This window comes from Rhyacophila brunnea, unplaced genomic scaffold (assembly GCF_057557595.1).
Source record: "Rhyacophila brunnea isolate RB1 unplaced genomic scaffold, BYU_Rbru_1.0 scaffold_3, whole genome shotgun sequence".
Classification (NCBI taxonomy): Eukaryota; Metazoa; Arthropoda; class Insecta; order Trichoptera; family Rhyacophilidae; genus Rhyacophila; species Rhyacophila brunnea.
In genome coordinates, this window is record NW_028232965.1 from 18,613,899 (window position 1) to 18,636,332 (window position 22,434).

General features: G+C 31.0%; 1 protein-coding gene across 1 annotated transcript in view; it reads right to left on the minus strand.

The window, feature by feature from the left end:
• The window catches only part of LOC147068013 (protein lozenge-like), a 120,544-nt gene extending 101,715 nt beyond the window's left edge, over positions 1–18,829 (minus strand). Inside the window, exons 1-3 of the mRNA XM_085952102.1 lie at positions 18,459–18,829; positions 12,557–12,954; positions 2,881–3,120 (exon numbers count right to left, since the gene is read on the minus strand). Of these exons, the coding sequence (XP_085808228.1) occupies positions 2,881–3,120; positions 12,557–12,731 (415 nt within the window). The 5' untranslated portion in view covers positions 12,732–12,954; positions 18,459–18,829. The remainder of the gene's footprint in view (positions 1–2,880; positions 3,121–12,556; positions 12,955–18,458) is intronic.
• Between the last annotated feature and the right edge of the window lie 3,605 nt (positions 18,830–22,434).

Consider the following 22,434-nt stretch of genomic DNA (forward strand, 5'->3'; position numbering starts at 1 on the left):
AAGCCTTCGCCTTAAGAGCCTACTGTATTGCATACATTTCGTTAGGCTTTAGGCTTAGGTCATGTTACCTGACGGTCATACAAAATACATTTGAATTATTCCTAACAATATATTAGTATAATTAATTCAATACAATAGATGTATCCTAGGGCTCAAAGCCTGAAAGTCACATATTCAATATTTTGCAGGAGAGCAGTTTTAACATAGTTAAAGTACTCACTCGCGTTTGGACTAAAACTCCTTATTTCGGACTAAAACTCCTTATGTTGGACTTCCGCACTTTTGAAATTAATCTTTTTGCTATAGATTAAAGCAAAAATGACTTAAATTGAACATTCACTCTTTCAGCTCTAGAGTATAATGATTGGACTATCTACCATAGTTTAAGAAGTAAGTATTTTGAAAACCATGTGACATTAGACTCCCAAATTATCAGCATTAAGAGAACGTGAATATACATTTAAATCTGCATGCTTTACGCAAAAATGATAGAAATGTGACTTCCGTACTTTCAGCTTTAATGTACAGGACTTGAAAATAAATGGCGGTCTTGTATATTTGTTTACCTTTGATACAAAGTATACATTCAATACATGAAGATTCTCTTTAGTCTATTTTTCTTAGAAGGTAGTCTTTAAATAATCGCCTAGTATGGAGCCCTATACTGCCTATAGGTATAGATATATGTCGCAAATACGTAAAGTCAGTTATGCTACATAATATTATGTACCCACTAAAAACCTGTGGTAACTATTAATCTCACTCCCTACTTCATTTATCGTTTGTCAACTTATGGCTACGGCCGTATGTTGTAGCTTAACCACTGGGAAATGCCAATAGAAATGGCGTATTTTAAAAAAATACAACCTTATTCTTAGGTCAATAAATATTATAAAACAACCATTATTCGTAGGATGTTTATCACATTTGAATGGCCAGAGACATAGCTTATAATCAGTATCTTTAGAATTATCTTCAAATGTGCATTCGTGCCCATTTTTTGAATAATAAAATGGCTAATTCTTGTCAAATGTGGGATCACAGAGACTATAAAATATACTTTTTTATCTTAATTATTTCACTATATAATGTTAACATCAATTTTACTACTGGTTTTATAAATGCGTTTAAAAATTAATAAATCTAAAAAAATTTAACACCACTGCACATGGATGTACTGAAATATGACTATATTCTAAAAGACAAGATCGAGGTTTAAAAGAATACTATTTTATGTAATAAAAATACTTTAAGCAGTCATCAAATGCTTAAAATAAATATAACGGATAATAAGGCTTCAAAATTATATAAATAGATTATCTACAACGTTTAAGGAATGTTCAGGCTAATGCTTTGAAAATATCATAAAACCTCCATTTTGACCTACGTTGGGCATGTGGGCCCTTTCATGCACTGAAAGCTCAAAATTAAACAAGTAATTAGGTAGAACAATGTACTATACCAATTTATATACATACAATATGGTTCAATATGTAGATATTCATACTGATGGATAGAAGTCTAGTTTGTCCCCATACCATTCCCTTTTACCTACCTAAAATAACTCATAGTGGTGCAGTTTAAAAATACACAAATGCATTTTACGCTTTTATTCACTATAAACTATTTTTTATGCTACCTGGGCTAACTTCAACGACCACAGCGCAGACGTTTGAGGAAATGGGAAATAGTAAAATTCCACATTGATGATGAATGAAAACCGAATCCGTAGAGATAAGTAATTTCTTTTATAAACAGTCAGTGGTAAACCGTAGCATCCCGACTTCGGTCCCAAAAATAGAAAAAAAAATAACTCACATTAAAACCATTACAATAATGCTACCTACCTATAGTGTATGTATGATGATAGAAAAGAGTAGAAATATATTATCAAGTTAATGATTTATGAGGCAAAATTATAATTTAGTTTTTGCAAGTACTTAAGTAAATATATACCTGATGATTATAAACTATTTTTTATGTTTTTTATAATAGTACCTAGGTATCTACTTATTTTAATTTACTGAAATTCAGTAATTATGTACATATATTATAAACCGTAGAGTTGGCTTATTTTTTAGACAATTTTAGTATTACATGTCGACTATATTTGTAAAATATGAAAATCGCATCATACCAGACCCATAGTCAGGGGCACTTCAAGCTGGGTGTTAAGGGTGCGAAAAACCTGGGCGCATATTTCTTCAATATACCTAATAAAGATTATTTAAATAAAATTAAGCTTTCGTGCTCCATCGAAACAAATTGATCGTACCAAATCGCTCTGCATTATTCAGAATGATTAGGTGCAATTTAATAGGTAATGAGTAAAGTATGACATAATTTTTGTTATAAATATTTTAATTTGGGGGGGGGGATTTGGGGTGCCACCCGGACGGCAATCATCTTTGGTGCGTCCCTGCCCGTAGTTATGTTACAAAAATTATAGATAGCTTTTGTTTTTAAATCAATTTTCTCCCAGTGAAAACTCGATTTTGATTCAAGTTATTATGAACCATTAAAAAATATGGTCTGTAGATTTTTGTATTCCTGATTTACCAGCCTTAATAATTTTTCATATATCCGGTTATATTTCTGTACTCAGGTTTTTTTATGTTCCAAGTACATTTTAGTTTCCAATACGACTAAGAGAAGCTTAGTCGTATTAGAGAAAATTTACAAAGTAAACGATTTTGCATCAGTTTAAACTCTTGCACAGAGCTAGAGAACAGAGTGAACACTCAGTATTTTTGGATTAATACCTATTGTTTCCGACGTAATCGAGTTTTACTACGTGGGTAGGTTTATTGATAATAATTTTAAAGTGCATAGGTATTATTATAGTATTTAGGCAATATGTACACAATTTATTAAGCTTACCTCTACCACTTCTTCCAACGAATCTGAGGTCATTGAATTTGGCGACTTGGTTCTTCATGACGGCGGTGCAATTCCTCAGTTCAGCGCAGTAGTTCTCGTCGTTTCCAGCTCTAACTGTCACCACTGTCCCGTCCACGACGTCCCCCACCGCCACCACCTTGAACGCCACTGGAAGCGTCTTGTTCGAGCGCCAGTGGGTGGGAAGTGCAGAGCAGAGGAAATAGGGACTGCCTGTTCGGACTAGAGAAAAGAAAATATTTGAATATATTGTATTAATTAAAATTAAACACAACATTTAGTATCTACTCATTCCACATAGTTAATTATATATATATAGTATAATAATTAACACCATTTCAAGTTGAAGCGGATGAAACCGGTCCTAATGATTATTAAACTAAGTGGAATGCATAGCTACTAAATATTGTGTTTTTTGTTTATTATAAGTATTTGAAATGGTAACACTATACAATAATAATATTTTCTGCGGTGACAATATTGCAATCACTATTAATAAATAATAAAAAAAACGTTGTCCTAACTTAAGTATGTACGTTCAGTACGGTCTATTATTTGTGACTTAAAGTGATTGAAAATAAAGATGGGTAATTGCATAAAAAACTTATTTTAAATTAATTTGTATTCTTAAAAAATGCGTTTTTATCTCAATGAGGTCCTGTTAAATAAGTTTTCTATCAAAATCGCTCCAGCAAGTTCCAGTTTGATATAGGTACATGCCAATTTTCAACCACCAACTGTTCTACTTGTTCGTGGTTTGTATGAAAATTAGTAGACATGGGGTCCTATTTTTATAGTTTTTAAGCTCCATCTTTATGGAAGAAGGTTCTCTTCAACATATTATTATTTGATATTTATTGGTATAAGTACGTAAGTTTTTTTTATAGATGAAACGTTTGCTTTGATGACTGCTATTTTTAGACAAACATTTTTCAGTAGGTAAGTACTTACAGTGATTCGAGATCAGTGTTGTAATGTTTATTTTAGCTTGCATGGGTAAAACACTGTTCTAGGAATTGGAAGATATTATTGAATGTGTCATGGGAACTTCAACAAAATCTATAGATCATTGAATATTCATTGGAATCAGATATGAACCTAGTAAAATTTGACAAGACTTAAAAAATATTGGGTGAATAATATTGTACGATTATAAATAGTGGGTACGCACTTATTAATAGTTTTATGGAAAAAATGCAATTTGAAGAAAATTACAATTATTTTACCATAAGGTAATTATTAGGACACCCATAATTAATGCGGTTTATGATAATCATAAGTAAAAAAATATTTTTTAAAGTTTAATTTAAGATATGATTTTTTTATTATTTAAGGTTTCTTCCTATCTTGCCCTTTATTTTTCAATTCCTTAGCGATAAGATTCTCTCAGTTTTGGGTCAAATAATAAATTAAAAACCTTCCTAAGTAAACCACCGTTTCACAGTCAAATGTTTTTTTAGACTGCGAAAAAGATTGTAATCTAATGGTGCCAGGTCAGGAGAATAATGATGACTTCCCATTTAAATATTGGCAAAAAAATATATGATATTATATTGGAATGAATCTTCTTTTTTTCCTTCTTATCTTTTCAAACAATTTTAAAATACCGCACTATGAATGGAATGAATAATATGACGACATAAAATATAGTTATGGAGTTGAAATCTGAAATCAAATTATGGTGTCTTTCGAGACGTGGCTGTCATCAATGAAGATTCCTTATAAACCAAGTGAATTTATAGCTACTATCAAACGCAGAAGAGCTGCATACTTCGGCCACATTTTTCGCAATAAACAATGTGATTTATTCCAACTCATAAGGCAGGGAAAAGTAGAGGGTAGGAAAGCAGAGGTGTATGCAGACTGCGATTCTCTTAGCTATACAACCTCCGTAAGTAGCACAATACCCAAGGGGGAATGGTAATCTGATACGACTGACCCAGGTACGATACTCACTGCAGTTTTAGTTGCCTATTTTTGATAGACGATGGCACCAAGAAAATAAGACTTTTAAATTAAGTTCTACACTAATTTGTTGATCAATTAGTTAAGTTATTAAAGCTTGATTAAGAAAATTTATTTAGGTATATAAGTAATGTGTAACATGACAATAATTTAAATGATTTAATTAATGTAAGGAATGATATTTAGTGACATAAATAATAGTATGTATTTGAAACAAAGATGTCATCTCATCATTGGACGTATGAAGATGCGGTAGGTAGGTAGGTACACTATTCAAACACGACGTTATAGAAACAACCTACGCTAGTAGGAAAATGCGACATCAATTAATTATATAGTCTTATGACGTCACATTATTATGAACATTAAGATAAAACAACTAAGAGTTCATTCAACAAGTATTCATTCATAAATATATTTTACTACAAGTTTGATCATTAGATGATACATGCGTAGGCACTATGCATTTACTACGTTTACTATGATACTTAATTGACTGATAGTATTAATTGCATGCGTACACATGTGACAATTTCTTAATTATATACATTTCTTTGCGTATGCGCATAATTATCTTAAATGCAGATATTTTAAAACTAATTATTGTGTGATACGAATAGTCATTTTGTTTGATCGTATGTTCATTGACAAAACAGATCTGGGTATTTCTTATTTTAATACCAAAGCCTATCATTTTCATTTTTTTTTATGTTTTTGTTTTAAATAAGGATAACAACTAAATATTAAATTATTCATATTATTTGCGACAGAATACTAAATAACAGGTTTATGTCTTACGTACATAACTAGTGTAGGTTTTATAACCTTCTTTCTTCGAAATTATGGTTAACTTAGATATTGATCCATACCCTCCCCCTATCAAACCAACAGCTAATTACATCGCAAATAATAGTTGTTACCTTATAGGCAAAGTTAACATCGACATAATATCAATGTAATAGTGAAACCAGGGCGGCTCTCGTGGTGCAGTGCGTAAGGCACTGGCCTTCAATCCGGGAACACTTGCATGTCTGGTGGCTCCATTTTTAAGATTTTGCCTATTACATAAACCGCCATTAATGTTGAAATAAATCAATTATCATTGTTTTTCCTGGATTAAACTTTGATTGATTACTGAAAAATAATATATATTTTTTGGATTTTTATATTTCCTGGTAAACCGCGAAAACCGTTATCACCTGTTAATCACTGTTATCATAGGTAATACGAACTATTATTACTATTATACCTATCATATTTTATTTTAAAGACCTAAGAATAAATTATATTATTAACGAATTTGATATTTTGACCTTTTTTCACCGTGATGTTCGTGATTTAGTAAATGTTATAATATTTTTTATTGCAATATTGGTTTGCTTGGTTAATACAAGGCACATAATATATCTCTACATACTTTTGGTATCAAGCGATGCATTAAAGAAAAAGGAAAATTTCACACGATTTATTTAATACTCAATATAATGACACTCAATTAACAATCATACATACGTATAAAACTCCTCATATAATCACGATTTAAATTTTAACTATTAAATATGTTTTTTTATTGAATTAGAAGATTATATGAAAAGTTATCATTCATTCCTATAAACACTGTTTTTTGGTATGTCTTACGTCTACTTTATTTAACAAAATTGCAAGATCGGTTGTGCTCAAAAAAGACTTTAAGTTTAACTATATCTAAAGTAACAGTAAAAGTGGGTGTTTAACGGAATATTATATAAGTATTAAAAAAACTTTATTGAATCAGACTACCAAGCAAACAGTAAAACGTTTTTCTAAGATACTGTAGAATTTTCATTCTATTTGATCAGTTAAGATTTTTTGATTCAACCGCATTGCTAACCAAATATTTAACGGTGTGAGTAATATTTAGCGGTGCTAATATTGACAAAAAATTATTTTAGCAAAGTGCTAAAAAATCTTCATTCACTCTTTACGGGATATGTACCTACCTATTTGATTGCTTTTGCAATTTACATTTAGCAATCATGTAATAAGATCACTTGTGTGAAAATATATTAGTAAGTGTATTTGGGTTTTATTATTATATCTAGAATGTGAATGACTAAGAGTTATTTATAAAAAAATATTTAGGAAAAAACCACTCATTGATTCGCCACAAAAATAGACGTCTTAAAATTATATTTGAAAAATCAGGTGAGATGAAAAATAAAATAAAATGATGTATTTAAAGTTGAATCCACTGTTATTATTAAGTAATATTAAGACAAAGAAGCTTTACAATTATATACAAACTGATTTCCGACTTTTTAGGTTGGAAGAACTCTTGTAATAAATACTTCTAATATATAAATCTCGGGAAACCCCTATTTGACTGATAGAAGGTATATTAGATTCTATGATAGTTAACATAACAAACTTTGTCACTTTATATTTGACTTAACTTTATTTTGGCCATTATATTAATAATTTATTATACACTAATTAATGATTTTATTTTAACATGTAGAATGGAGAGAACTTTTAAAACATTTAACTGTTTTATAATTTGTTACTTGGAAATATAGATTTTTTTTTATTACATAAAGATGACGACTATGGTTAGGAATAATTACTTATACACAGAATTATTTCATTTAACTTCTCATCCACCCAAGTGGACAATTAAAACAATGAAACGTTTTTAATTTGTCATAGTTCATCTATTGATGTAACTTGCTGAACGAGATTTTTTAAAATTACCAATACGTTTTTAATTGAATTGCCATAAACAATATTTCGATGGTTTCTTCTTCTTCTTTCTTCTTTCTCCCTGTCACGACCCAGCATTAGGGCATTGGGCAAGTACAACTTCGCGCCACTTCCCTCGATCCACCGCAAATTCTTGCGCCTCCCGCCGTTCCAGACATGCAGCACGTAGATCACTTTTATAGCACCGCTGCAGGGTGAGGGAGGGCCGACCACGACGACGGAACCCTTGAGGAAGGGTACGAAGTGTCGCACTCTTTGGCAGCATCCGGAACACATGTCCCAGCCACATAAAACGTCTCTTCGTGATTACCTCAATCACCGAAAGCTGCTGTGTCTGCTCACGAACTCGGGTGTTTTATTATTGTAGCTCAAGTTTTGAATGTTTTGAGAAAATCGAATTTTAAGATTTGAGATGCATGAGAAATGGACGTAGGTACTATTATTATGTTTATGTTTAAAGATACAATATCTTCTCAAATAACGTTTTGTGTATTAAAACTCAATTTCAACAAAAACTGTACATACAATATCTTTGCACTATGCCGTCGATTTATAGTAATGCATTTCCTTCAGTAGTCATTGACATATTTTTATCAATCGGCAGAAGCTTTTGCTACCTAAAATTCTACTCTGCGTAAACGTAAATACAATTATTTATCTAAAGACGATGAAGGCAGTTTCTCATTTATAAGCCTTTGAACACTGATCATAATAATACTAATACTTATTCATGATATGTTTATAATTCCTGTGTGTACATATGTAGTAACTGGCAGTTTTGTCAATCATCTTTATTCGATTATATCAAATGTTGCCAATCGATCGGACTTGTTTAAATGGATTATAATAAAATCATAAATAGATAATCCCGTATTGATACCTATATGATTCACATATTGAAACCGCACCGTGCACTTGAAATTATTTTAATTAATTTACGACAGCCAAATTGCTAAACGGTGGTCATCTTTAAACTCGGGTTATACCCAGTGCGGTTTACTGCATCATTTATTATAGTAAAAATAATAATATTATGCACGTTTTATATTTGCATAATGATTTAATCAATTTGTTTCAAAATCCACAGCGATCTTGTATTTTTTTATTAAGTAATATACATAACACTTCTGAGAAAATATATTATAACCAATATAAAAAAATCGGCTTATAGCTCAATTTGGATGGCCAATAGTAGATCAATTTGGAAAGCGCTTCAGAGAGTATTAAGACCCATTAGTTATAGTTTATCGCAATTAAGTATGGCGCCTTTAGCGTAGTGATGATGTTGGTCTATGTGCATGGGCGCGAAACCCGAGAGATGCAGGTTCTTTTTTCAAATTGTTCAATTCAAATTCAAATTATTGGTTATAATATACTTTCTCGGAAGTGTTTCCAAAATTATGTAGGTGTGGTGAATAATTAGAATGTTACATTCTTAAATCTTGTGAATTATTCGTTGAATAAAGAAATAGTTTATATATTATATACAGTTCAATGTTTACATATTATTATGAAAATACGTTAAAATTAAAAGTCTTTTTTAAATTAACTCGTTATAAAAATAAAACATTATTATGTATTATGAAAGTGGCCGCTCAACTTCAACCAGTCAGGCATTTTTGAAAGCATTTTCCATGTAAATTTAGCATTTTTTAATCCTTTCCTTAATGTTAGCTTTTACTTGTTGAATAGCCATTGAGTTAATTACGGACACACTGTATTTAAGTCCAGCGAAAAATTGCCAAGAAAATAAACATGACGAGCAATATTGAAATAAAAAAATCTTGATTTTGGTTCATCATCTAAAATTGCCCTCAAAAGGACAAAACTTAAACAGGCTATGTGAGCAGTGACTCCCCGTCCAGCTGAAACATCTCTAGATAATTTACTAGACAGTTGATCACCATTCATGATAACCGTACCAACTTTTTATTTTATAAAAAGAATGACCAAAAATAATAATAATATATTGTGCGTTTACGTTACTGACCGCACTATGCCGTTCACCCAAATGAATGCATTCGACATTCACGGATGACTTTTCGATTTCAATGTCCCATATTTTGCAATTTTGTTCATTAAAGTATTCGTTCATGAGTTAACATAGATGCGATGGAAAATGTCTTTAAAAGAGTCCGATAGGTTGAAGCAGAAGGCAGTAACCAATCGTAGCGAAAGAATTATTTGATAATTTTTTGAAAAATATAAATTTTTACAAAAAGGAACGTTATCAATTCTCAAAAATTATTGCGCTATCCTATTGTACAATAAGTACATTCTGATTTTTTTTAATTGTGAAAAGGATACAGGTTAGTGATTAGTACTTATTTTGTATTTTGTCTAAAAAATATCATGGTTGAAATTCGGAAAGCTCTATTATATGATAATATCCCGCAGTGGCGAAGGGCGGAGGTAGGCTGTTAAGATCCAACATAAATAGTGCACACTAAACTTTGTTTGTCAACCTTATTTGTTTTCATTGAACTAAGACTTCTGTGTGTAGATAGTGCCTAATCTAAGCCATAGTAGACAATAGTCAAAAAAATATTCGTTTACCTATAAAATATCTAAAATTTTGCCATTAAACCATATATAATTTAGATATTTTAGAGACAGAAGAATATTTTTTTATCGATTATGGTTTGGTTCAGACAGGGCTTAATGAATTTAAAAAAAACTAACCCATACCATCTGTAATATGTATTCTAAATTCATTGAAATCAAATAAGTATGACTGACAAAGTGTACATTATTTTTGTCTGATCGCCCATAGGATACCTAAACCATTATGGTTTGGTTTGGGTAGGGTATAATTGAATTTTAAAAACTAACCTGCACTATCTGCAAATTGTAGTATCAGTTTAATAAAAACAAATAAGTATGATTGACAAAGGTTAGTATGTACGTTTACATCGAATTTTAACAATCCACCTCTATCCCTCGTTACTGTAATATGGTATTAAACATAATAATTTTGTTCACCGTAATCATGAAAAAAATATTATTTTAATTAGTTACAACGAGTATAAATTAAATAATTCATCAGTGCTATTTCTACAATTTTACGATTTAAGAAATATAATGCAGTAAAGGTGAAACTGGTCTTGAAATAAATAAAAAATGTGGATTCAATATTACTTGCCCATAAAAATAAAATTTATAAGATAATTAAGTGTCTGTTAATTCTTTAGTAATTGTCAATATACTTCTACAGTTTACCTATAGTAGAGAATCAGGTTTGTTACAGAGCGTAAATGGTAATTATTTTTTTAAATCGCAATATATATTTTTTTTCGATAGGTGAACTTAATTTGATATTTGTTTCTAAGATGTCTTTATTTACATTAAACGTATTATAAAGATGCAGAGCATAATGTTAAAGTAAATGTTGTAAAAATATTTGAATAAGTGATGTCAAAATAAATTAAGTAGATACAAAATATGCACTGCCTTCTGAGAACCGTGTAATTTATTTTCTAGGAGAGCGACGGAAAATCTCGAGATGCAGTAGGTACAATTATTTTGAGGCAACTCAGTGAATGTCGTAATACCATGCGTCGGTTATCAAAACATAGAAGGTACTAGGTATATACAGTGAAAATTTTGAGGTACTTATACAAGTACTACATCGGAAAGAATTAATTTTCATGTTCCCACCAATATCACTCGTAAATCTGCGGTCTTCATGTTACCAAGTCGCAGGACGAATGTGATGTTTCATGATGCTGTGTATTATGCGATTAACCTATTTGATTGCACCATAAATGTTGATTTTTTAAAAAACTGTTTAATGTTTATGGATGTGTTAAATTTATATATATTTTTAATATCTTATTTTCATTTAAGAACTTACTTTCTTTTCTTATTTCTTCTTAGTAATTGAGTATTTTTTTCATCTATTTTATGGCTATTGTTTATATTAAATTTCTAAGAATACCTAATTTGCATGTTATCATATTGTAATACGGCGTATCGGCTAATAGCCGTTTATAGCGTCATGGAAGGCGGCCGTGCATATCCACGGCTGTACATACATGACGGGTGGTGGTGGGAAACAAAAGTAAATACTCTTTTCTAAATAAATACCTACATATATAAATAAGATTAAAATAAAACGAGGTTAGGTTAAGCTGGTTAGTCAATGTTTTAAAACCGAAAACGTCGATTATTCGTTGTATTAAATAATATTATACTTTGACAAAAATGAACGACCGTATCTTCAAATATGTATTTCTTAATTAATTACAAGTTACTATCTGTACAAAGGTAGTGTTCGACTCTCCATTGATATGATGCTTCGTATCATACATAATACTAATATTAATATAGTTTTTATAAATGCACATAATGAATGATTAACTGAGATGGGAAGTATTAAATGAGAGTGCAATTGATGCACGGGTTCCAAATACCAAAGAAGATGCTCGATATATACCAAAACGGAAAGGGGGCATGGGAAGACCGAGACTGCAAGGGAGATAGTGTAACGAAGAACCCCAAAAAGCTTCTGGTGGTAGACACGTCGAGGAGAGGAGCCGAAGGTAGAGTATCGCGGAGGCCGAGACTATAATATTTAGGCTGTAGCGACATTGAAGAAGAACGGTGTGGTATCCAAGATTTGGAGATAATGTATAACTCTCTATTATTATAATATACACGATTGTTCTAAATAATCTAAATTAAGGAATTATGTAAGAATTAAAAATAATCCCAATCATCTAAAAAATGTGACCAATGGGGTCAATAATAAATACGATTGTTTCAATGATGATTATTTGTACAGTTCTTGTCATTTTTTTATGGTGAGAGGTTAGGGCGGCTCAATACAGTGTCTCAATACTTAACCGTACCCCAGAATTGGTTGATGAGAGAATAGAATTTGTTTGTACTCATTTGATATAAAAGACAACTTTTAAATATATGAATATTTTATCATATTTGCATGGGTACCTACCTAATTCTCCAGGGTGCTCCTGCTGTGCTTCGCAGACGAGGCTCTCCGTCCACCAGAGCTCTGCGGCAGCGGGCGGTGGAGACTCGCTGGCGCTGTGGTCCATGTCCCTGATGTGGTGTTCGGGCGGGGGCGATATGTGGTGCACGCGCCCTCCGCCGCCGCCCGGCAGGTGCATCGGGGCGCCGCCCGCGAGGGGGGCCACAGCAAAGGCTTCGGCCGGACCGGCTCCGGCACCCTCGCGGTATAAGCCCGAGATGGTAATTCTGGTTTCTTTACGGACGCCGTTGGTACCCTGGCTACCACGTCGATTGTTTTTCTGTCAATTGAGTTTTACCAAAATCGAGATCACTTTTATTTTTGATATAAGAAATATCTTCAGAATCTGCAATTGCTCGTACCTACGTAACAATTGGTTAATTATTTTTTTGTAAAGGCACTATAATTGATTCAATTTAACAGATATTATTTTTATAGTGGATCATTAGGTATAGACAGAATATTTCAGTCCACTTAGAAATTTAAGGATATATCGCTAAAGGAGTCTTTTTAAAAGAAAGTACCTATTGTTACATTATTAAGAAACCTTTACGCATATTAATTCAGCCAATAACAGCTGATTAAACATCTTCGTAAAACTTCAAGAAAATGTATAACATACTATATCACCATTTCAAATTTTAACGTTTAACACCGGGAATTTTATTTAAATTATCAGCAGAGACCTAAAACATCTTCTTATTTATATCAAAAGACGTAATTTTTGTCTATTCGATAAAAAAATAACTCTTAGGACACATTACTAATAGATAATAAGTATTAGGTGCATACATGGTGTTATATATTAAGTGACTTATTGTCAAAACGGTGTTATTGTCATGGCTAAAAACCTCATCAAATGTGGTTTTGGTGTGACATGTCACTGAATACTAATATTAATACAAATTAATAATATCCAAGCTATTAAAATACTCCAATAATTATATCCTCTCAATAATGAATTTGAGCAATAATGTAACACATTATAGATAATTAGTACAATATCCATTGTTAACATAGTTTAATTGATACATTTACTTATTACTTTACTATTCGTGGAACTAAAAGAAGAGTCCACTTAGTCGGTCTATACATACTTACTTAATAACTCTGTGATTCACAAACTGTGTACTGAAAATGTACCGGTGTGCTTATATTATTTTTCAATATGTAATTAAGTATTTCTCATACTTTTTTTTACAGTTTAAAATTTAAAACGGTACTAAAATGGATGAAAATTCTATTACTAAACAACGTCATGTATAAAAGGTACCTACTAACAATTAGACTTTAAAAAATGATATTCGAAAAAATATGTGGGTACCAATTTAGAAAAAAAACTACCGAAATTAAGCAAATTTGGCAAAAATCTAAAGTTGAATAAATCATTGCTTGATTTCCCATTGTGTTTTAAATTGTAATTACCTGTAAGTTCTGATTTCAAAGAGGGTTTTTATATAGGTAAATATACGAACATTATGTAGATAATGAACAATCATATGATAATTATGTAATATTTCTTGTATCTTAGTGTTTTAAATTTCTTATTGTCTTTTGCTGTGGCCATATAGAAAAGTTTGAGAAACGTTATAGCTAACAATAGTTAGTATTACAATAATATAGCGATTTACATAAAATGTTTGTAACTTCCTATGATACTTCGTCGAAAAGAATAGGAAAACCCTCGGGGCCATTAGCTTTCTCACTTCAAATAAGTAAGTTAAATTTAGATTATTATCTATGCATTCTAAATTTACTGCGGGCTGCAATTAGTTATACAATGCTTAAACTACACAGTGCAGTGCTTGTTTTGATTACTGAATACTTGACCAATAATTGATTTAATTGATGCCATTGACAGTAACTATGCCCGCTCTACTAAAACCCGTTTGTCATGAAGGATATAGATACTATTATACTCGTACAATATTTATCTACACATGGAACACGCGCCCGTTCCGAAATCATAATCCAATCTAGCTTCATCATAGAATATTCGGCTTGTATGTTTACAAAATAGCTCTTTGCCTAGGTTAGATTGAAATAATTGTTATATTAACTCTGTAAGTAAAATTTAAAAAGGTCCTGTACATTGGACTTACGTTAATATTTTAAACATATCATTAGAAGCATTTCGATCGAAATTCGATTAAGTTTTGATCAAATGACCAAAATTTAATTAATAATAAAACTTCACCTATATATAAGTATTAATATTTTTTCTTCCCATCATTTGTAGTTTTTGAACCGTATAAAATTAAAATTCGATATTGTGTTAGTATCTATTTTTGATGGACGCAACTATTTCCTACATATATTAATATAAAATTATGATAGGTATCTAAGTATGATATTTTTATGCAGTACCTACGGTACAACTTAGTGAGTTAGTATCTACTTATTCAATTCAATTCATTTTTTTTTACATATTATTGCGGGCATTACAAATTATGAGTTTAAGACGTTCACAACATCACATTTGAAACAAAGAAACAGTGTAAAGAAGAAACAGATATATCAAAAAGTTAAGTAAAGTAAAAGGTACAAAATTATAAAAATGCCTACGGTCCTCTCTTTGAATTATAATAAAAAATTTTATTACCTTATATTCATATTAATATAAGATTAATATCATAGTAAGGTACGCGAGTTCAGTATGCTGTTATAATATCTAGTATTTAAAATATTGAGAATTGATTATTCAGGTTTGGAAATAACGTTCAAAGCTGTTAAAAGATTAGATTTTCCCCATAATTACACTTACTTAAATTCAGAAAGAGATTACATGGAGAGACTTACTTTAGAGACCTGGGAAAATTAATTGTCCCAGATTATCTTAACAAGTAGTTACTAAACTAATCACGGAGTATTTCAATGAATATGATAAATCCCAAGTTAAATACATTCATACACAATGATTAGTCCATCCGTACGTAATCAACTATAGTAATTTTTAAGCTTAAAAAAAATACTAAAAATCTACCATTATCGCTTTCAAATAGCGTCAGTATTTACTATATTATGCTGTTTTATAACTAAGTGATTGCAAATTAACTTATAATTACTGCGATCATTGGATATTTCGTTACTTATTGTAGATAATATCATTTTGTTACATTAATCGTGAATATTGAGATAATATCTATCTATGCAATGATTTCTAAGTACATATGCAAGAAATTACACGGCATACAGTAACTGAAGTTGGCGTTGATATTATGTGCAGTGGATATGTCAAAAATTATTACGATACAATGAAACCCATTCTCAATACAAGATATTAATGTGTTTGGATTGAATTGGGAGATCTGATTTCAATAAAGTATCAACTTATTTTCAATAATTCAATATTTCACTAAACAAATTTGAACGTCGACGAGATTTTCCGTGTTAATAATGAAACTTTCAAACTGCTTCATATTTGTGGTAAAATTATTATGTAGGTATTATAAGTAATATGTATATAAGTACATAGTTATAAACATAAGTACCTAGCTATTATAGTATGAAATATTTTTCAGCTGAAAGCTGGTTATTTTTCTGATCAGGGGCGGATTGTTGACCCGGGGCGAGACAGATACATAAATATTCCGGTTAATTGACCCAATGCAGACCAATTCTTGGTTAAGAACACACATTTTAAACTGACTAATTTGCATCATGGAAGATAAAATCTATATAAAATAATATTGCGGCTGAATAAAAAATGGCATTTTTTTTGTATTCTACTAAAGTAATGAGAATTATTTAAATAAAAAATAGCGATGAGGCAGATAATAAAAATATCATATTGATCAGGCTATTGTTTTTGTTATATACCTACTTAATTAAAATGGCCATTAATTATTATACTCAATATAAAACAAATGGTATTTTAATGTAACTTATTCCCACTCTTATGTAAATTTTCAATGTGTTTTGAAGAGAAAAAATATTTGCGTCCGGTACCCAGGAGTTTCGCATTATAATATCTAAAAATCTCAATAGGTACCTATTAGGTACATGGCAATATTGAATATTTTTTTTTTTTCAAATTTAAGGTTTCACGTAAAAATCGAAGTTCGAATATTTAACGGAAATGATGGACAAAAAATTATGTGATACGCATAACATACAAGGAATTGAACAGTTTCAAATTTTTGTGATACCTATATTTTTTAGTATCTAAAATGCGTAGTTCACGATTTGGTACAAAAATATTTAGAATTTGGGCTCATCGGCGTAATAGGTTTCTACTGTTTTGGCCCGCAGCGCGAGTTCGTCCCTGTTTCTAATGATCAGCATCAAAGGTTTTTTTGTCCTATAATAAGAACATGTACCTCGTATTCGTCAATAGCGTAATATGGTTATTTTGAGAACAAACAAATATTTCAGCGAGGGAAATGCTCAAGAAAATTATTGCGTGTCCCACTTTGTCTTATCGTTGTATCATGCATGTAGATATAATAGTAGCGGCGATCTGCGGAACTACAAATCTCTCACTTTTGTACGTGGATATATATCTACGCTACCGATTCCCGTGTCCGTCCATTACAATTCATTCAGCGCTATGATAATAATAATGTTGGTTGTAGAACCGTATTATGTTGGTGCTACTGACAATATATATTATGTTCTATAAAGCAGTTCTACGGTTGAAAGCGATTTAAAATTGTAACAATACAATTTGGATTAAAACAAATGCTAAATATTCATAATTACACTGTATATCAGTGTTGGTCTGAAGCCGTGGGTGCAATTTCAAATCTAGGCAAAAATTTCATGTTTGTTTTTTAATCTGATCCAGAACAAGATCAGTAATAGTTTGGGAAAATCAGTCCTCCTTAAAACGATCAGTGAGCGTCGTCAGAAAATACTATAATCTCAAAATGATACCTACACATTTTTACAATATGAGTATAGAAAACCAATCAATGCACAAACAGTCAATCAAAACAATACAAAAACTCGATCAACTATTGCTGTATTTTTAATATTCAAAGGCGGTTTATTTCACAGGGAAGGTTTTTGCAAACAGGTCTCTAAACATGTTAGCGCCATGGTTATCTACGTACCTAAAATCGCTACTGAATACCTATAACTTCTATCCTGAGTAGGCCCAGATTTTAAGCTTAGGAACGAAAACGTGTACCTACTTATTACCTTTTTTTACAAAATATAAAATAAAAATTAACAATTGAAATATTAAGATGATCAAAGTTTCAGATTCAAAATGACTCAAATACGAGATTTTATGGAATGAAAAATAATTGATTTGACTCACAATAAACTTTCTATTTCGATCGCATCTGATTAAAATTCTCGTCGCGTGATTCATATGCAAGCGAGGACAAATTTGCAATTTTTTTGGTAGGGCCATTCACATTATTATCGATGCATAATTTAAAACGAAGTCGCAACGATTTTACTGCGTAGACATTAATATTAATTGTTGGTGAATAAAAAGTGTGCGATAAAATATTATTTTTATCACGAAAGTTATCGGCATATTATATGAGTGTTTGTTTAATGTTACTTAATTCACCGGTTTTAGTTAAATTTCTAAATTAATAGGTAGTATTTACTTAATTAGTTATGTAACTACTTAGTTTGTTTGATTAAATTAGTAATGAGTGATGTTACTAATACACCAAAGCTATACTTATAATCAAACTATGCAAATGAATATTGTTATACAGTGATATTATTTAATGAAATGCATTAGATTTGGTGGTTTATTTTATGCAATTAATAATGAACATTAATTATTATTGATTGTTATTTTCATTTAAAATATGCGTAAAGGTATGATGGATATTTGGATATTAACAGTAGATATTGGAAGTACCTACAACAATATATAATTAATTGTAATGTTTTAGTTTACCATATGTTTTAATAACAGTGTTTATATTGCGTAGATTTATTCACAGTTCATGTTGATAAAACACATTTTCAAGATAGTCTTATATTGTAAACACAGACACACGCGGTAAGAAATGCCCCTTTTCCGTCTAGTTGCATTTGATTAACTACAAAGAATATTCTATTTTCAAACGGCTGAGCGTAACACTGAATCTTAATGGCACAACAAACCCAGAGGTGAGTCAATAAAATCACGATATTCCGCGAAATAAACACTCGAGAACCGGCTGTCAGAGTGACGTGTGCGCGCTGTCAAAGTGACGTCGATCTTGGCGCGAAAAGACGTACGCGACCGGCCGGAGATTGTTGCCCCGCGACCGTTCAAGCAATACTGGCCGGATGAATCTGCGGCACCGTGACTATACCCCCGCAGCAAAGGGAATTTGTTCGACGAACTGGGCAGCGACTATGAGCGTTTACTAAAAACTCCACTGCCTCCATTCTCTCTGTGGTATATCTGCGGTTTTGCCATGCTCGATTTGGCGCCGAAATCGATTTATCCGTCGCCTCGCTCGCACTAATTATTTTCAGCGAATATTAGAAAAGCAGTCGATTTTTCCCAAGAGTTTGGTCTTCAAATTTGTTTTGTACGAGGCTGTGTTTTAATTTAATATTTTAAAAACAATGGTGAACGGAAGTGGGTTTCTCTCGCTTTCGTTCGCTTGATATGCAAAACAGCAGACAGAGACGAAAATTGTGGCAAATTAATAATATATTTAATTTATAACACTTTGATAACCAGGAATAATATAAAATGTAGTTACTTATTTTCAGGGAACCGTTTTGGTCTTTTGGAGTTATATAAAAACTACCGCATACTAAAAAACACAACAAAAAATCAGCTGAAATTATCGGTAGTTAGGTACTGGAAATCGAAAATATTGGAAAACAACTAAACTTTTTAGTTTCATGATACTTTCATAAAGTATCATGTGGGTAGATAAAATACATTGCTACTGACTGCTAATGATTGATACACATTAATATTTTTTTTTGAAATTCAACTGTCAACTAATTTTGTTATGAATACAATTCCATTTGTTTTGAGTCCATTGTACAAGTAAGTATTATATATGTAGGTACTAACCTAGTACCTAGTATGATTATTTAATTTTATGTTTAGGTGTGGCTGTCTACGCCAATGTCAAATAGATCTACAATAAATCAATAAACATATATTTATTACGCAAATTATTGTATCTAAAGAATACTAAAATTTGTCCAGCAATAACCTGCCTATTTTTACTTCGAGCTCACCCTGTTCCCTGTTCGAGCTCTTTACCTCAAAAACTTTTCTTGGTTTCCCTACATATAAACTTTTTTTTTGATATTTGAGTTATATACCCAACATGCATCCCTATAGAGTATAGACATTGATGTGTTATTCTTCATTTTTAGAAATTTTAAAATTCAATGTCTATATTTTTCACCTATATGTTAGTATTAGATTAGGGTAATGTATAATATTGGTTAAATAATATCCGTAGTTCGGAACAACCAAGAATTTGTGATAGGTATATCAGAATAATTGGTAGTATGGTATTAATGTGTTAAAATATAATACAGAATACTATTAATATTTTTTAATATTATTGAATTTATTATAATAATTAATTATAGCAATCAATTAAAACTTGCATTGGTCTCAGTCTAATAATGCATATTTTAATACTGACACAATTCAATACTAAGGTTTAAATACATAAGTTTCAAAGAAACCATAATTATAATATAATGTAATAAATATAATGATAAAATATGTACTGAAATCGAGAATAAACTTTGGAATAGTGGTCTGACGTTTTTTTGTAAATTTAAACAAGGTATTATTTAACAGCTATTTACATTGCTACGCCACTACGACTTTTGGTTAATTTGAATATGGCGTAGACCCATAATAATTACATACTGAATTTGAATACGCCTGTACAACGAAAACTTATTAATTTACCAACATCAAATTACATAGTTTTGTGAAAAAATAAGATGATTTTCTCTGTAAATTGGAAAATAAAGACGTAACATGATTACCTATATAATTTGCATAATGATGTCAACAAATAAAAAGTATAGGTAATTCTTTGATCATATTATATTCATATTAAATCATAAAATACATAAAATATACCCATTAACATACTTAAATTATGTTTGCATTGTGTTTTTAATGATTATTTACTCAGTAAGTTACTTCTTGTGCATGATATGAACGTGTACCTACCTACATAGATAGATAATATTATACGCCTGTACGGTTAAAAGAAGCGTCCAATGTTGCCATATTATAGCTTAACAATTTTAGATATTCCGTACCACATTCGTATTAAGCTGATCATATTATCTGATTAAAAAGAGGGTTATACATTAATTATTCATTTATCCTTTATTAATAGGTAAATAAATGGAATAATTAAAAACAGAATATCACTAAAATTACAAACTTTTATTTATTTGTACCCGTAGTGCAGCGCTAATACTTGTCATGTTATATGTAGTTTAGTAAGATTTATTGGACGAATAATGTCATTCCAATTTCCAGTACAATTTATAGGTGTCGCTAGTTTGTCGAGCCAAGTAATTTCAATATTTTTTGCTGGCGTAAGAATAACTCAGATTTGTACGATTTTTCCAGCAGTTTGCTGGTGAATTGTTGTAGATATGTCTATTTAAGTATATATTTTTCAAATAAAAATTTAAAAATCAAGTCTTCACCACAGGAATATAGTAAATGAATCAACCGTGTTAAACCAAAATGATGGGCTCTAGAACGATTTGGCGCCGGGACAATTGGACGCCACGCAATTTGAAAATAAATAGACGTTAGGTACTAAGACGTACTTTAAAAAAAATATTTAATATTATTATTTATATTTAAATTATTATATTTTGATTTAGTGGTTCGTGAGAATTAAAACATGCACACGTAAATAATGATTTAATCGTGCATATGTTTAAGTTCACAACGAAAAAACAGTTTTATTATTTTTATATAAGCCTTCAGCAGGGTTATTCTCAATCTCCAATAAAAAAAAACATTATGTTAAAAGTAAAATGAATTAAAACTACGAAGTAGTAGATAGAAACTGATTAAAATTCATCGTCTACGTTCTGTTTACGTGTCTACGACAGTGCGGCGTCAAATTGTCCTGGCGTCCAGTTGTCCCATTCCCAAAAGGGTGTTAGTAAAAGTAAATTTACAGGAGAGCCACATAAAACATAATTGTATTGGTTTCGTCCAAAGAGATTGAAGACTGACCGTCCGATCTCTTTGGTTTCATCATATATTGTTGCAGTGTAAATAATAGGTGTAAGTAACTTCGTCACGAGACTCCTCTTGCTGATGTCCTTTTGGAATATTGAAAGTGACATTATAAAATAATATAAATAATCCAACATTACTTTACCATTTTCGATATTATAGAATTTCATTGTGTGCAGCCGTCGCTATGGCAACATCGGGAGTGCCTTCAGGCGCAAACATTCTTCCTCGTTCGGAGTCCAAGCCAGGGGCGTCTCGGCGGAGAGCTCCGACTTGTAAGCATTGGTAATAAAAGCATTATGTGCAATTATCACAAATCTGTTTATATGTAGCCAATGTACCTATGTACGGTTGGAGAGCTCTCGTATCTGGCTCAGATTAGACGTGAAAAAAGTGTTTTGTCCAATTATCGCAGAGATTCTAGTTTGACGGCTTCTGGCCGCCTCGCGATGTAAGTGCTTACTATCAACAAATTGTCCGTCATTATCCGCCCGAACGAATTGAAATCAATAATAAACATCCAAAACGTCACGTAAATACAGTATAGTAGGTATATTATTATAATATAAAAGCTATTATTGGTTCTGTATTCTGTATGTCTAATTGTAATGACAAAATATTGGCGAATTGAAGTTCTCACACTATAAAAGTACCTACGCCTCTGTACAAAAACGATTCT